This window comes from Cervus elaphus, chromosome 12 (assembly GCF_910594005.1).
Source record: "Cervus elaphus chromosome 12, mCerEla1.1, whole genome shotgun sequence".
NCBI lineage: Eukaryota > Metazoa > Chordata > Mammalia > Artiodactyla > Cervidae > Cervus > Cervus elaphus.
In genome coordinates this window covers 86689569-86707159 of record NC_057826.1, presented here as the reverse complement: position 1 = coordinate 86707159, position 17591 = coordinate 86689569, and the positions used below count along the sequence as shown (strand labels likewise).

At 50.7% G+C, this 17591-nt stretch overlaps 1 protein-coding gene across 2 annotated transcripts in view; it reads left to right on the top strand.

The window, feature by feature from the left end:
- Nucleotides 1–17591, top strand: part of MAP2K1 (mitogen-activated protein kinase kinase 1) — a 75533-nt gene that overhangs the window by 53111 nt on the left and 4831 nt on the right. For both annotated transcript variants that reach the window (XM_043919850.1, XM_043919851.1), the window contains exons 6-7: nt 14240–14364; nt 17283–17484. In XM_043919850.1, coding sequence (XP_043775785.1) covers nt 14240–14364; nt 17283–17484 — 327 coding nt within the window. The remainder of the gene's footprint in view (nt 1–14239; nt 14365–17282; nt 17485–17591) is intronic.

The window sequence follows — 17591 nt, the reverse complement described above, 5'->3', positions numbered from 1 at the left end:
AAACAACCAAAATATTTATCACCAGATGAGCAAGTAAACAAATTCTGATATATTCAAACAACGGAAGACAGCTCAACAATAAAAGCGAGCAAATTGTTGATATGCACAACTTGGACAAATCTCACAAACATTATGATGAGTGAAAGGAGCCTTATAGAAAAGAGTCCATACTGCATGGTTCTACCAGAACAGTCAGAATTAATCCATGGTAACACAGGTTGCCTGAGGGTCTCAGGGGCTCGAGTGAGGGTGAACTTCAGAGGGGCACGACAGAAAGTGACGCTGGGCCCGGAGCCCACATCTCCTGTTTTTAGTGCAGTCGTTAGTCTAGTCCCGGTGTTCTCTGTCACGTGGCTTCCGTGTGCCATGCTGGGTTGTTGGAGGAGCACTCACTCTATTTCCCTTCCGAAGAGACGAGGGTTTCAGCTTGTTCCTGGAATAACCAGCTTGCTTTCCCCTTCCTCCCGGTGCTGCCCTCACTTTCCCAGCAATTCTGGCTCCACCATTTATTGCTTTTTGGCATAGAGAGCTGCCTCGTGAGCCAGGCGGGATTCCAGACAGATGTCTTCACGGAGAGCTCACTCCTTGCCCAGCCGACAAGGAGCAGTCACTAGAAGGACTTCTGCTCCGGTGAGCAGAGTGTGTGGGCGGGCAGCCAGGCCTGGCCGCTCTGCCTTTCAGACTCATGCTGTTTGTGGGGCTTGTCCAGAAAGACTCCTGAAAGAATTCACTGTAAGGCCTGGCCTGGAAGTGGTCCTCCTCTTGCACAACTTGATTCCTTATCAAGAAGCACGACCAGTGGATGGTTGCTGGAAGCTGACTTGGAGTGAGAATGAGAGTCTCCCTGCTTCTGTCTTTAGGCTTTCTCACTGCTAGTAAGGTCAGTGAGTTCCGCTTCTGCTTTCACATATTCTGCACTGAAATTTAAACTCTGTTTCTTCTCATTCTATCCTTGAGGTAAAATGGGGAAGAATAAAAAGGCTTTACATTTGCCTCACATTAAAAAAAATGCTTTACTTTTTTTTTTTAAAATCTCTGGTGTAATTTTTTTTCTTTTTAAGAAAATTTTTGGCTTTACCACTAGTGCACCTGGGAAGCCCCCAAAGAAGTATAGACAGGCCTTCAAAAAACTGAATCGCCAGACTGTGTTGGGGCAGGGACCAGGAAGGACTGCTCTGGTCTGGGAGGCTGGGTCACTCAGGCAGAATAGCAGCGGCTCGAGTCCGCGGCTCCCGCAGGGTGGCTGCCATGGGCCAGTGGGCCCGTCTTGGCCTCACCGGGGGTGGGCTGCCGGCTCAGTCACCCCCGAGACGGGCCCACCGGCACTGCCTCTGAAGCGTACACTGCCCCAACAATCATGCAGGTATCAAGCGGCCCTCCCTGCCTACTGAGTGTGGGGTGCGGGTTGGCACATCCATGTGCCAAGGTGACAGGATTTCTTCTTCTTTTTTTTTTTTTTGGCCACACCACGCAGCATGTGGGATCTTAGTTCCCTGACCAGGGATTGAACCCTCTCCCTGGGCAGTAAAAGCATAGAGCATTGAGCACTGGACTGCCAGGGAAGTCCCCAACAGGTTTTTAAAGTTGAAAGTGATTTCTAGGTGTGCCTTACTCTAAGTAAAAACAAATGTAGAAAAGAAACTTATAGCATAAGTTGTTCTGGGGGCACTTTTGCTTTTTAAAACATTGACTGGAAGATTTTTCTAATATAATTTCTCACAGAATCTTCAGGAAGGCAAGCAAAAATTTTATCACTTTGATTCAGACTTCTTTTTTAGGAGGTGGGAGTATGCCAGTGATACAAAGTTAGGCATACCAGCACTTCCAAATTACTTTTTAAGTGAGAGGAAGTATAGTAATGGTGTTTGGGTGAACAACTGTTTTCACCTACTGCTTAGGTCCTGTTTTTGCAGCTAGGTAGTGGCCTCTTGAAAGTTTCAGTTTTCTTTCTCGGAGTGGGTGAGTGTGTCCTGGACCTCGTGAGCTGCGCTGCTCTGGGTGTGCCTGGGGCTGGCTTTCTTGTGTTTCTGGATGGGAACCTAGAGATCAGCAGATACTCACCTTCATTCCTGAAGTGCTTGGTCTCTGCCATCGTGGAACGGGACTTCTTAGATAGGACAAGTATAACCGATATTCCCCGAGTCTGAAGTCCTGGCCAGCTGTCTGGATTTCATCCACAGTGAAGTGGCCCACTGTGATTTGTCTGGGTATTGTGCAGACATTGTATTCTGTTTCCCTGTGTGTTCAAAGGGAGCAGCAGTCTGTGTGATTTGGCCTGGTGTGTGTGGTTTATGGGTTGTTGATCAGGAGGTGGGGATTAGATCTGTGGTTCCTCTGGGAGTCTACCTTTTCTCTGAACTCTTTGGGTAACAGTCTTGTATAGGTGCACTCACACATTCCTCCATGTTTACTTGTCCTTGTAGGCACTTTTGCCATCCAAGAAGAGTAATTTGTATTGTAAATGCAAGGGACTGGGTGAATCACTGAGGAGGGCAGAAAGTTGGCTTGTAAATGACTTGTGTCCTCTGGGAGCTTAGAGTCTAACAGGGGGAAGAGACATATCTGTAAGTGATTCCAATGGGTGGTGGAACACAGCCAGTGCTATTGGTTTGCGCATGAATCACCCCACCACCAACTGTCAAATAGAACCTGATGTGATGTAATTAGTCGGGATTCTTTGACTGTATTAGAAACCTAACTCAAGATTATTTAATCAGAAGAGGGAACTTACTGGCTTGAGTTACCAGGAGGTCTGAAGGCAGGGATGAGTGTGGAGCTGAAATGATAGTCTCAGGACTTTGGTGGCCGCTTGGCTTTCCTCCTCCTCCTGTGGTCGGGCTTCCTTTTCAGTCAGGTTCTCATCATGGGGGCAGCAGGGACCTCATAGCCCAACACTTCTAGTCCTTTGTGCTCCATGTCCCTGAGAAAGCACTGCCTCCTCTCCTCAGCATCTAGGTCAATGCATGAATCACTGGTTGGCTCTGCCTGGAGAGCCCCACGAGTCCTGAGCCACTTGTGTCCAGGGGACTAGCTCATGAACGTGTCTTGGGGCAGGATGGATAGGGCCCCTTCATTGGCACCCCAGCAGGAACACACACTGTTGTGGGGGAACATATCCCAAATGAAAAAGAGGAGTTCTGTAACTAGAAGATGGGAGGAACAGATTCTGAAAGCAAAAAAAGGGTGAAAAGAGTTGTTCCACTGTAAATAATATTAAGCATTGGGTCAGCAAGACAGAAACTGCTAACACAGGATCAAAAGAATAATTAAGCATTGAAGGCAGGGGTGGGCAGATTGGCAGCTCACAGCCTGCTCCCTGTTTTTGTGTGGCCTGCAAACTAAGATTTGTTTTTCAGAATTTTGTGACATGTGATCATTGTGTGAAATTCAGATTTCAGTGTCCATGAAGACATTTTACTGAACACAGCCCGGCTTAAGTGTTGTCTGTGGCTGCTTTTGTATTGTAATGGCAGAGCTGAATAGTTGCTTGTGAAAGAGATTGTGTGGCCCTCAAAGCCTTAAAATATTTGCTGTCTGGTCCTTTGACAGTAAAAGCTTCCTGACCACTGAGTTAAGGGGAAGAAGAATCCCCTAGCCAAGGAAGCTTTAGAATTGAAGCACGGAAGTCAGCTGTAAGATGGTTAAGTTCTTCATTGAAAACAGGTGTATGACGTGGGGAGGAGACCCTGGGGCTCTGAGAAGGGTTAGTTAACGCCACTGGCTTCTGTGTAGCCTTTCTACTTAGGGTGGCAGGAAGTCAGAGGTCCAGTTCATCCAAAGCTGACCCAAGTGGTTAGCCTATGAGTTAAGGGGTGTGTGTGGGGGGTGGGGAGCTCAGATATAGCTGTGCTTCATGCCATTGAAAGCAATGATTTGCATCACCAGCCCATCAAGCCGCTCAGCCCCCTCTCATTGTCAAGATCTTGTTCTGATTAAGACCCTGAAGAAAGATGATAGGATTTAGACCAATGCAGAGTTCATACAGTGGAGCCCGTGAGTAATGTTGTCTGCCTTGGAGTTGCTGGCCGATGAAGATCAATAAATGCTGATAACAGAGTTAAATTAAGCCTCAGCTGGGTTTTCTCTTCCTTCTGTCAGATGGAGCAGCATGTAACCTGCCTGAACTTTATACCCAGTGGCTGGGGCTTAGATTTTTGAGGGAACGCCCAGCCAGACTGTGATTGGAGTGAGCTGTGAGGTTCTCTGCAGAGCATTAGAGTCGCTTATACCTGGGGGCCCTCCTGCTCAGAGTCCCCTCCCAGAGAGTTCCTTATTGCCTAAAGCATTCTGTGGAAACGGAGCTCTCGGGTCAGGATGAGATTTCAGCATTCTACGAGACTGAGAGTGTTTTTGGATCCTAGTCCTGGGGACAGCGGAGAGTCTCCAAGTTACCTCAAGGGACCCCAGCAGCAGCCTCGGGAGGAACAGGGTTCTCATAGCCCTCGGGATTTCAGCCTCTGAAGTCCTCCTCTCACTTCAGTCAGACTTGCTGTTGGCACCGATAGTCAAGATGTTAAGTGGCCCAAGTTTGTTTGTTGTTTTACAAGCTGTTGGTGGCAGATTCACGTATAATGAGTTTCTGAGTGGCTGCTTCTGTGACCCCTGCAAGGTGCTGTCCTCCCTGCCAGAGTTTTCCCAGCGTCTTGCCAGGCTTCCCCGAGGCCCGTGAGGGTGGCCCTGCAGCTGTGCACAGCGCGGTGTCCTGAGCACAGTCCCCATCCACGTGTGGCAGGGGGATGCCATCAGAGCCTCAACCTGTGGGCGGCCCATGGTGTCCGGGGGGCACCCTGGCTGTACCTCAGCTTCCTCTGCTTGCCAGGCTCATCCCCTGCCAGGTGGGACAGCCTCAGGGGGCAGTTAACTTACAGGAAGAACTGCTCCCTTTGGACTGTGTCTAGACCACCCCACCTTGCAGATGGAAAGAAACACAGTGGCTGATTAGTAGCTGGAATCCAGCATGTGGTCTCTGGCTCGAAATGTGAGTCACGTTCTCTAGAATTACCTCAGTGCTAGACCCACAGCGATGGATTATGTCTCCAGACGAGTTTGTTTCTTAGCATCTCAAGTGAGGCAGATGGGCCGTTGGAGGAGGAAAGTGCTTCCTCAGATCCCTTTAGGGAAGCATCGTGGAGGAGGTGGTATTTGGGCTGAGCTTGGAAACATGGGGAGAAGTTACGCAGGTGGCAGTGTTAGCACAAGGGATTCTAGGTAGGGAAACACATGAATCATGATGACACAGCGGCCGGGAAACACAGATAACGTCCTTGCAAGAAACAGCAAGTCGTTTAGAATATTTAGAATGAAGGATTCCTGGTGGTTGGTGGTGGGAGTTAAGTGAGAATTAGTTGAGGAGGGTCTTTCCGGCCATGTGCAGGGACTGGATTTTTATCCCAGGCAGTGGGGAGCTTAGGGGTGCTCCTGCACAGGGAAGTGAGGCGAGCTGTCCTTGGAGGAAGAGGCCTCTGGCTGCTGCAGCTCAGGTGACGGGGAGGGGAGCGAGGTCAGCGAGGAGCTGCACCATGGTTCTAGAGGAAAGAAGGTGGGTCTCAGTCACAGTAGTCATCGAGTGAAGGGCGAGGAGGACACAGGGTGGGAGAGACGACCTGGAAAGCCTCTGGGAGCAGAGGCCGGGTGTGGGTGGAGGGGGGTGGGGTGGGCACAGGAAGGAAGCCCCTAGCTTTGCCCCTGGGCCTTCCCTAAGGCAGGGAGTGGAGGGGACCCCAAGGCTGGGCCTGTTCCCTTTAGGAAAGACCAGGCCAAGAGGCGATCCCTGCAGAGCTGTGTCCTGCTCCTTCTCATGTCATAAAGCCTGATTTCTAAGGGATGCCTAGGGCCACGGTCCTGCCACTCTCCTCAGGAGCAGATGACTTCCTGAGGAGGTCTGTGGGCCCCGGAGAGCTGGTCTGACTTGGAAGTTTAGTGACCAGAGAAGGGGTAGCTTTTATTAACCAGTACCTTAGCAAGGTGGAACCCACCTTGCTCACCATGCCCAACGCTACAGTGACAATGTAGAATCTAGTGGAGACTCTCAGCTAGAGGGCGGGAACCAACATTAGGCTTAATAGCACCAAATTAATTACAAACAGGGTGGTATTTTCTTTTTCCACCAAGAAAAAGTTTTGGTTGAAACAAGGCTGGCAGTGAGTAGATAATTGTTGAAGTTGATGTTGGTGCATCATACTCTATTTTTGTGAATGTTGGGATTTTTAAGAGGAAAAAACTGGAAAGGAGGAGGCAGAAGCATAACGCGGCAAGTGACACACATGGGAGCGCCTCAGGGAGGGGAGCCGTGTAGGCGCAGCGGTCAGGGGAGGCTTCCCAGGGGAGGTGGGGGCCTCTCAGGTAGGACGTTTTTCCCACACGTAACAGAAACTGGGCTTCCCTGGTGGTCCGGTGGTTGAGAATCTGCCTGCCAGTGTGTGGGACACGGGTTCAGTCCCTGGTCCAGGAGGACCCCGTGTCTGTGGAGCAGCCGGGCCTGTGCTCTAGAGCCCGGGTGCCACGGCTCTGGAGGCCACGCACTCTGGAGCCTGCGCTCCGCACCAGAAGCCGCCTCAGCGCGGAGCTGATGCAGTGCGCCTGGAGAGTAGCCCCTGCTCGCCACAACCAGAGAACGCCCGTGCACAGCAGCGAAGACCCAGCACAGCCAGCCAGTCAGCCTAAAAAACAAACAAACAGGTGACAGAAGCCAACCTGAGTCAGTGTGAGCAGAAGAGAGGACTTCCTGACAAGGATCTGGGGGACTTTCCTGAGCGTTGGCAACAGCCCAGATGTCGCCAGTGCTCAGGAAGGGTCGGGACAGGGGTGGAAGACAAGTGGGATCCCGGGCAGCTTCTGTCTGCTTTTGGCTGCCTTGTCCTGCGTGCTCTGCAGCTTGGCTTTCTCTGCTGCTTTGTCCAGGGGCAGGAGGGGGGGCCTCCCACCCTGACCCCAGCTCCTCCCACCTCCACCCCAGTAAGCATCAAATCTATTCAGACACAGCACAGGCCCAGCCCGACCCTCTTAGCCCCACTGCCAACTCCTTGAGTGTCCTAGCAGAACTCACCTGGTGCAGATAGTCTGTGGCGCTCCCTCCTGTAGGGAAGGGAGGTAATCAAGAGGACACTTTTGGGTCACCTTCTCCTTCCTCGCCTCCAACAAGCAAACAAGACTAGAAGGATGATAGATCATATAAATACAGAAGGCATCTGGATAAGAGACCAGGCAGAGCAAATGATTCAGACAGAAACATTCAGGGACTCCTGGGGAACAGCAAGGATCCTCTTGGCACTGACAGTGGCTGGGGAGGTGGGGTGGGTAGGGACATAGGTAGGAGTCAGACCGAACAGGATCTGATTGTTTATACTGCTTGTGTTTTTTTCTCAAACAAATGTTAGCTTTTGTTCCCCACCCCCAAGCTTCAGACTTAGACGACAAATAACAAGCTTCAGAGCCATTGAAATCTAAATTCTGTTTCTCATATGTAGTTCCTCTTACTTATTGAGCCCTTAGTACCTGCCATCGAATAGGAATTACTGCTCTCACCTGACAGCCAAGGAACCCGACCTCAGGTGGCTCATGATTTTGGCCGGGCTCACACAGCCTGTGCTGGTAGAGCTAGGATTCAAATCCAGATCTGCCTGACTCCAAAGCCGGTGCTCCCATTTCCACACCGCAGTACATGCCTACTTACGGTAATTTTTGATGCCAGTTGATAGTAAGAGTCAGTGGATGTTAGGATTCTTGGTTGTTGGGAAACACAGGTTAGCTCAAGCAGTAAAAGAGGTTGTTTGTTTGTTTGGCTTAGCTAACCAAACCCCAGGAAGAGTAAGAATGTAGCCTGGCCTTAGGGAAGATTGTGTCTAGGGACTCATATTCCATTAGCTGTTATATTTCAGTTAAGATATGCAGTCGGTTCTCTATACCTGCATCCTTGGATTCAGCCAACCTACAGATGGAAAATATTTGGGGAAGAGTTCCAAAAAGCAAAATTTGATTTACATAGCATTTTCATTGTGTTTATAACTATTTACATTGTATTAAGTATTATAAGTAATCTAGAAGTGATTTAAAGTGTACAAGAGAATGTGTAATACTCCATCATTTTATATAAGGGTCTTGAGCATCTGCAGATTTTGGTATCCATGGAGGTGGGGGTTGGGGATGGGGTGGGGTGGTGTCCTGGAACCTGTTAATTCTCGCTTATTTGTTTCTCTTCCAAAGTTGGCTGTTTTCTCTCAGGCCAGCTGTCTCTACCACATGGGAACCATTGCCTCTGGCTTTAGTCTCATTATCAGAGAGGCAAGAGCTTTTCCCAGCCTCTGACAGAAAATCCCGAAGAACGCTCTAACTGAACTAATACTGGTCTTACCCAGACCTGCCGGGTCATCAGGAGGTTGGTGGCCCAGCCTGCATCAGGGGCCTGCCCTATGGCCCGGGGACAGAGGTCTGATGGTCAGTCTCCATCCGAAGCAGCTGGCTGGAGTCAGGGAGGCACAGTTTTCCCAGAGTTAGTGCATGTGGTGGGGGAGGGTCCTTCTCAGTAGATGACGCTCGGAATGCCAGCTCCGTTTAGCTTAGGTTTGTCCTTACCTGGCAAACACGCTGTCCTCGGTGTTTTCCTTCAGGGCCTGTCTCAGGCTAAGCTAGGAATCACTGGTAAGTGACCTTGACTTCACGAGTGAATCCTGCTGACTGTGACCCAGGCATCAAGGGTAATGCCTTACTTGGGTGCAGCTTGGGTCCCCATAACTATGGTGATATTATTAGAAATTCTCTCCCACTTCCCATTTAAAATCCAACAGATTTCCAGTCTAACTGTGTCTTTCCTTTTGGCATCTTCCCCCCCACCCCCGCCCCTTTTTCCTCCTGCTGAGCAAAATTAGCTTTCAGCAGGTAAAACCAGGTTTTTAGCTGATTTCTTTCTTGAAGTTCAGATGATAATGTCCAAGTAGCCAACATTATTTTCCTGTCCACTGGTGGTTGATTGGCTTTGTGACAGATTGCATATTTGCTTGTCTTTGGAAGTCACTTAGTCTGGAAGGCGAAGTATACTGCTCTAAGGCAGGTTTTTCTTGTTTTTTTTTTTTTGGCCATACCATGTGGCATGTGGGATGTTAATTTCCCAACCAGGGGTCAAACCTGCGCCCCCTGCATTGGAAGCATGGAGTCTTAACCACTAGACTGCCAGCGAAGTCCCTAAGGCAGGTTCTTTTAATGGGAAGGTTACTCTGTGGTCTTTAGCAAGGGGCTTCTACTTGAACCTTAATTTTCATATCTATAATATGGGGCTGCTCTGCCATATGTTATTATGGGGTCATTTAAAATGATCCAGGATCCATAAACTCACGCCTTGACTATCCCCTTTCCCCCTTTTTCTTTCTCTCCCTCTCCCTTCTCTCCCTCTCTCCCTGGTTTAACCCCTTTACTTTCTGCTGAGGCTGGTGTTACTACCTGATTTCAGATTCTGACCATTTCTTAGAATGGCGTGTGCTGATGAAAACCACATCGTGGCCTAATGCGACATCTTGTGTTAATTGTCAGCATTTGCATGCCTTTTGGGTCAGGGATGAGCACCGCATTTGCAGAGGGGCACACAAAGGTACAGAATGAAAGCAATTCACAACTAATGAATCATGGGAGGGAAGTAAAAATTAAGATGCAGTTTGCTGGACTTGCTTGCAAAACTCTTGAAAGCAGAGAGATAAAAATAGCTGCTGGTTAGGACCTGGCACACGTGCTCCGAAGGCTCACTGAACTCACTTGTTAATCAGGAGGCTCTAGTTCCCGCTGTCAGCACATCTCCTGCAGTTAAACTTGCTCAGGAGGGTAGTGAGCTGAAGCTGAGAAGGAAGCACTTGCTCACTAACCCAGAATTATAATCTCTCAAAATCAAATTTTAAGGATGTCAACCTACCCCAAGTCAGCTCCTATTCCCAGATAAAGCTTGTTTTATTGGTTACCCCCATGACAGGTAACTCCTGGACTCTGGGCCTCAGTGTTTCTTGTCTGTTCAGTTCAGTCGCTCAGTCGTGTCTGACTCTTTGTGACCCCATGAACCGCAGCATGCCAGGCCTCCCTGTCCATCACCAACTCCTGGCGTTCACCCAAACCCATGTCCATTGAATCGGTGATGCCATCCAACTATCTCATCCTCTGTCGGCCCATTCTCCTCCTGCCGTCAATCTTTCCCAGCATCAGCGTCTTTTCCAATGAGTCAGCTCTTCGCATCAGGTGGCCAGAGTATTGAAGTTTCAGCTTTAGCATCAGTCCTTCCAATGAATATTCAGGACTGATTTCCTTTAGGATGGACCGGTTGGATCTGTTTGCAGTCGAAGGGACTCTCAAGAGTCTTCTCTAACACCACAGTTCAAAAGCATTAATTCTTCGGCCCTCAGCTTTCTTTATAGTCCAACTCTCACATCCATACATGACCACTGGGAAAACCATAGCCTTGACTAGATGGACCTTTGTTGACAAGGTAATGTCTCTGCTTTTCAATATGCTGTCTAGGTTGGTCATAACTTTCCTTCCAAGGAGTAAGCGTCTTTTAATTTCATGGCTGCAATATGCAGAGGGGTTAATAATGCTTACTTCACAGCATGGTTGTGAGGGTTAAAGATGACAGTGTATTTAAAAGGCCTGGCATAGTAGGTGTTCAATAAACCAGAGCTGTTGTGATGTTTGGCTGGCTTCTTATTTGTTGAATTCCATCTCCTGTGGTGGTGGCAGCCTGGACAGGGACTGGTCCTTTTTACTCACAGCTCAGTGCAGGCACTTTATTAGTGTTTATAAAGAATAAACAAGTGAATTATTTAATCCACAGAGGGGTAGAAAATGCTCAGAAGTCAAGTTGAAGTCACGTGCTCATGGGGGGAAAATCAAGAAGCTTTGAACAGTGGTTATTTCTGGTGCAGAAAATATCAGAAAAGAAAATTCTTTCTTCCACTTAGTTTTTTCATAACACCTTCTTATTTGTTTATGAAGAAGAGGGTTTATTCTTTTTCATTGTTGCAGAGGCTGGGCAGGATCTGGGTTTCAGACCTTAGCATCTTATAGGTTTCCTAGGGAAGCTTGTCAGCCTGGGAGCTTAGAGGCTAGTGGATACTTCCTGTGCAATGCAGCACGGCCCATCACTTGCTGGGGCTCCTTCCAGCTTCACTCTCCTGATATTGGAGGGTCGGAAAGAGAACCCAAGGCCTGGAGAGGCCTCGGGAAGTAGAGAGGGACCACCTGGGCCTGTAACATGAATAGCGTTTGAGGCGGCTGCAGGGGAAGATGAGGGAAGAAGCCTGACTAAACCCCCCAGGGCTCCAGAGCAGGGCAGGATTCCATGTTGGGAAAGGCCCTCAGAAGAAGCAGACTTCTACCAGGTGAAGAAGTGAGAGGGCAAGTGGGAAAGGAGGATGTTTTAGGTGCGGGGATCAGTCAGGCAGGCGAGCCCGAGCCCAGGCGATATGGACATGGAGAAGTGAGCAGACAGTGGGCTTGGAAAGGCAGGCTGAGGGGCCTGGCCTGTGCTGTGAGGCAGCTGGGAGGGGCGGTCCCACTGGAGTGTCACTGTGTGACACGCGCTGGAAGAGGAAGCTGCCTGGGACGGAGCAGAGGAAGGGGGGGCGGGGATTGTGGGAAGCAAAGGCAGGAGGCAGCTTGTGGGAGCAAACAGCCTCTCAGGCCTTATCTGACCTCTTTTCTGTCCTCAGAAAAGAGCCTGACTTGCTGGGGTGCCGGGGAGGAGCATGTCCTGTCCTGGCAGCTCCAGCCACATGTGCTGGAGTGGAAGAAGTTAGGATGTCTCCAGGCAGCTTCTTGTCAGGCCTTCAGGGTCACCTTGAGGGGCCCTGTGTGTGCATTTGGCTTCCAGGATGAATGTGGTCCAGGCAGGGAGACACCCCGTCCCCCACCATCTGCGTGGGTCTCTCAGCCTCCCAGGCAGTGTTCCCTGGGCTGAGTGGGGGAAGCAGGAGCTGACAGCCAGAGAGGGAGGAAAGTGGCATTACATAAGTTTGCAAAAAAAGGAGGCTGGCTTGCCATGTGAACAGAAAGCAGATACGAGGACAGCCACAGAGGCAGTGCAGCCTCTTCTGAGCAGCAGTGGTGGCCTGGGGAGTGGTGTCTGAGCGGCAGGGGCAAGTGAGGGAGCGGGTGTCTGGAGCCGGGAGCTGCTGGTCTTGGAGTGCAACCCGTGAAAGAATCCTCCATTGTGATCCTGTCACGCGTGTGCTCTTTAAATGCCCACAGTTCATTCGATGGGTCCTGGTCTCCATCTGGTGAGGCCATGAGTGCTGTGGTGGTTATCACCACTTTACTGATCCGCAGACCACAGACTACTAAAGCCAAGGGCTCGCTCAAGGCTGCATGTGGGATGTGTGGCAGGGCCAGGACTCAAATACAGGTCTCTTCATTCTTGCCGCTCTTTTGCTTTTATAACAAGACCTAATAGGTCACTTCTGAATAGGCCATGGGAACATTGGAAGGTGAGGGCGCTCAGGGCTTTGTGGTCAGTCACTCAGGGTATGAGTGATGTGGTAGCAGGGTGAGTGGGAAGAAAACAGATCCAGGCATCACAGGGTCTGAATTCTGGTTCCCACTTTATCCAGTTTTTGCTATGTGAGCTCAGTCAAGTCCCTGGACCCCTTTGGGCCTCAGGCTTTTCGTCTCCACCATGAAGGGGAGGAACCAGATGCCTTCTCAGGCTACTTCTGACACCTGTGTCTGTATGGGAGACTCGGAGGCAGGCCAGTGGGTCTGGAAAGATCTCAGATTCTGTGCTGCTGTGACCTGTGACACATAGATGGCTGGGTCTTAGACAGGCAGTACTCATGGTGTGAAGTGTGTGTGTGTCCCCGGTGAGTTTAGCCCCATTCATTCACAGGCATCTAGGAGTACTTCTGTATTGTCCTGCCAGGTATTGTCCTGTATCTGCGGTTAAAGGGATGAGGCAAACTGCCAGCGGCCCTGCCCTGGTGGAGCTGGTGGTGGGTGGAGAGAGGCTGGAGCTGGTGTGGCTGTGGTTAGGACTTGACCCAGGCTGGGGATGATGAGGGCTAGGTGAAGGTGGGCAGGCGAAGGACTTCCTGGGATATGAGAGAGGGGTTTTTGTTTGTTTGTTTGTTTATCCTTGGAAAGATACTTAAGTGGATCTGTTAGATTCTGTGTGAGAATAAATAAATGCATTCTTGTGAGTATTGAAGGGGAGCATAATAAAATCTTAATAGTGGCTCTGGTAGGTTGAAATTATGAGGGTTTTACTTTTCCCTCTGGTTCTCCAGATGTCCTGTGTTTGTATTATGCCCGTCAGAGATTCCCTGTCAGGGTTTATGATTTTGCTCTCGGGTTTGGCCTGCTCTCGAGTGGGTCTCCTTGTTTGCCAATGTCTGTCCACAAACCTGGTGCCTGGGGCCCCTTTACCAAGTCCCAGCCTCTGCTCTGCCTGCTTCATGGGACAGTTGTTTGAATCAGAGGAGATGGTAAAAGGAAAATGTTGAGAAAGTTACCTCGTGGCAAAGGGAAGGGCCAGTGGACTAATACTGGTGGTGGGAGCCAGGTTGGCCGTGGGGATGGCTTGAGTGCAGCGAGGGGGAATGGGGCTGGTGCGGGGACACTGTTCTGACCCTGAGGAGCAGCTTTCAGGCCTCCCTAGTTCTCTGGCCCCGACAACGAGAGACTCTCCTTGACTGACAGGTAGATGCAACTGTGCAGGCTGTTAGAGAAGTGACTTCAGTGAAAGAGAATCAAAAGTTGGTTCCCAACCCCTGGCACACACATTTTTAAAACCCCCATGTTCTGTGCTTATCAGGTCAAGAACAGGAGTACCTGGCTCCATCCCACCCTCCTTTAGTCTTTGGTCTGTAGCCTCCGCAAGCATACAGGTCTTATTATTTCTTCCTCTCTTGTGATCCGGTGATAGGCGTTGTGTCTTGCCAACAGAGGCAGCTGAAGCAAGGCCTTTCAGTCTTGATTATTCATGGTAACTGACTCCTTCCTGGGGTCATCTGGCCAAGACTGGGTTCTCAGAGTGGAAAACACTGGCTTTCTGCATTGCTTCTAGAGCAGCTTGTCACTCCTCTGAGAGTTCTTCCTTGAACCCTGAACCAGGGGGAGTAGGGGCCTCGGTGTCCAGTGTCCGTAAGCCAGGGGCTGGCTCTGTGACGGGGCTGGGGCGTGTCGTGGCATTCGTGGTCAGGGCTCGTCTGTCTGGGGAGCGTTTCCCAGTCCACCTATGTCAGCTCTCTGCTTTTCTGTTTTCTTTCCCCTGCAGACGTCAAGCCGTCCAACATCCTAGTGAACAGCCGTGGAGAGATCAAGCTCTGTGACTTCGGGGTCAGCGGGCAGCTCATCGACTCCATGGCCAACTCCTTCGTGGGCACCAGGTCCTACATGTCGGTATGAGCGCCGTGTTCCATTTCTCGAGGCTCTTGTCTGATCGGGAATAGGAGCCAAGTGGGTGTCTTCCCAGTGGAGCCAGGTGCTTGGGTGATGGGGATGGGGGAGAAAGAAATGAGGGATGAGCCTTGTGGTCCTTCCCTGAGGAGATCACAGTCTCAGGGGAGATGGGCTCGGCCTTTCACAGGCCTGGGAGCATAATCGGGGCACTGGGGCCTTGACTTACTGCATCTCAGCTTCAGCTCAAACCGGTACTTGGATGTTTCCGGAGCTTGGCTTTCATTCTGTAGACATGGAGCTCCAGCCACCCTCAGGACCTCTGCCTGCTGTCTTTAGACCCTCAGAATGACATGCCCAGAAATGCCTCCACCCCAGATTGCCCCGCCTTTTCCATTAGCAGTAAATGGCATCACTGTTTCCTTAGTTTCCCAGGGTAGAAATCCAAGCAACAGCTTCCAGCCTCTATGCCCATCTCCCCATCCTTCCAGCACCTAGTGACCTGACTCCTGTGTCTTCAGCATTGTCTTTCCCTGCGCAGTCTCTTGTCTCCCACCTTGCGGCATGTGTCCCAGCTCCTGCCCGTCTCACCACAGCACAACTACCTGGTCCCCTGGCATCTGTTTCCGCCGACAGCCTGAGGTCCCCGAGTCCTCCCTCCTGCTCCCCCCATCCCCACCCGTGCCATACAGCCAGCTCCCTGAGGGGCAGGGATAAGCCTGGAGGTGCCTCTGTTGTCCTGAGGGTCCAGTTTGGGGCCTGGGCCGTGGTCGGTGCTCAGGGAATGCTTGGCCAAGCGGGTGAACATGTGGTTGACGAATGGGCGGGGACATGGCTAACACTCCTAAGAACGATTCAGAAAGGGGAAACGTGGCTTTGGGTGAGGGCTGACGGGCTGAGTAGAGGAACCTTACTTGAAGTGAGTGGGAGGCCTTCAGAGGTGAAAGGAGGGGTTGGCACAGGGGCTTAGGGCGTCTTAGCACATTGTTTTATGTGCAGGCTTTCAAGCACTTTCACATCTTGCCGTGATGATCCCATTTGAACTGAATGGTTGTCCCATTTTAGAGAGGAAATCTAGACTCAGGGAGGTGAGATGACCCACGTGCTTCACCTTGCAGAGCCAGGGTTCAGAGCCAGGCCTCCAAGCCGGCGAGTCCCACTCTGCACTGCAGGCCCTCACTTGCTCTTAGGTACAGCTTGGCAGCTGTTCCTGGCCCCCATGTGGCAGGTCCTGCTCACGTCCTCTTCCTGCTTGCCTGTCCCCTGTCCACAAGTGATTCCAGCCACGGGCAACATGACTCACTGGGTGCTGACTGACATCTGCACCCCCTCCATTCCAGTGGCTAAAAGACGTGAAACCCAGGGGCTCTTCAGCTTCTTCCCCGAATGTCTAAAAAACTGAGCAGCTAGCACCCTGGGCTGCTCAACTGCCAACTCTTTGAGTTTAAAATGAGTTAATAGGCCCTGGAACTTATATTGATCCTGGGTTTAGTGGTTTGGGTTTTTGTGGTTATGTGGTCAGTTCCAAAATAGTTCAGTATTCAGTCGCTCAGTCATGTCTGATTCTTCGCGACCCCATGAACTGCAGCACACCAGGCTTCCCTGTCCATCACCAACTCCTGGAGTCTACCCAAACTCATGTCCATTGAGTTGGTGATGCCATCCAGGCATCTCATCCTCTGTCGTCCCCTTCTCCTCCTGCCCCCAATCCCTCCCAGCATCAGGGTCTTTTCCAATGAGTCAACTCTTCGCATGAGGTGGCCAAAGTACTGGAGTTTCAGCTTCAGCATCAGTCCTTCCAATGAACACCTAGGACTTGGAGTTGGTGAAAAACCCTATGGGAGAAATGAATTTGATGTCTGTGTAAGTGTATGAGGGCTTCCCTGGTGGCTTAGATGGTAAAGAATCCACCTGCAATGTTGGAGACCTGGGTTTGATCCCTGGGTCAGGAAGATCCCCTGGAGGAGGGCATGGCAACCCACTTCAGTATTCTTGCCTGGAGAATCCCCATGGACACAGGAGCCAGGCAGACTGCAGTCCATGGGATCACAAAGAGTTGGACACAACTGAACGACTAACCACATAAGTGTATGATGGTCAGAATAAAGATTTTTTTAATAGGGTTCTTGAAATACATGTTTTATTTCAATTAGTTCTCAATAAAAATAAGCACTATATACTTCTCTCCCACTATTCCCACCAATAACAACTCATATTTGCATAACATTTTGCAACATCTAACATACATTTTCATTTGGTTTGACCTTCTCAGTGCCCTAGGTAGCAGAGCAGGTATTTTGTTTTGTTGTTACTATCATCATTAGCCCCATTTTACAGCTGAGGAAACTGAGACTCAGGATCACCTAGCTTTTGAGTCCCAGCTTGGGACTTGAACCCAGATCTCCTGACCCCAGATCCTTTGCCTTTTCTAGTTTTCCATGTTGTCCAGAACAGTGAGTTAGTGGACTCAAGATTAGCCTCTCAGGCCGGGCTTTGGATAGGCTATCCTGCACATGCAAGACAGTGACCAGGATGAGCAGAGCTGGAACCACAGCTGAGGCTCAGCTGGGGTCCAACTGTTAGTTTAGGGTAGGTTGGGGGGAGACAGCAGTTAGGGGTCAGAGCCACGAAGGCCAGTTAGGATTTGGTAAACAGATTATTTGGGGGCAGAAGTGAAGCCAAATTAAAGAGGTTAGTGGTGGTCCTGAAACAGGACATGAGCTCCTCTGCTGAGAAAGGGGCAGAAGATAAAATGCATCAGTAGAGCCAGGGCTGGGGCCAGGCAGGGTCGCCCAGCACTCCTGCACTGCAGACAGGCCTCAGCAGGGCAGGAAGTCCCAGGCATCATGAGGACTCACCCATCCCTCTCTGTACGGGCCAGGCTAGCTCACAGGTGGTAACCGTGTCTGTCTCTCCTGCAGCCAGAGCGACTCCAGGGGACCCATTACTCCGTGCAGTCGGACATCTGGAGCATGGGGCTCTCTCTGGTTGAGATGGCGGTCGGGAGGTATCCCATCCCTCCTCCAGATGCCAAGGAGCTGGAGCTGATGTTTGGGTGCCAGGTGGAGGGAGATGCGGCTGAGACCCCGCCCAGGCCAAGGACCCCCGGGAGGCCCCTCAGCTGTGAGTGGCCCAATGTGGCCCCAGCTTGGACTGTGGGTGGTCCTTTCCATCAGGGGTTTCTGGAAGGCTGGTTCCCTGTCTCTGGATGCCAGGCTGGGCCAAGGGGG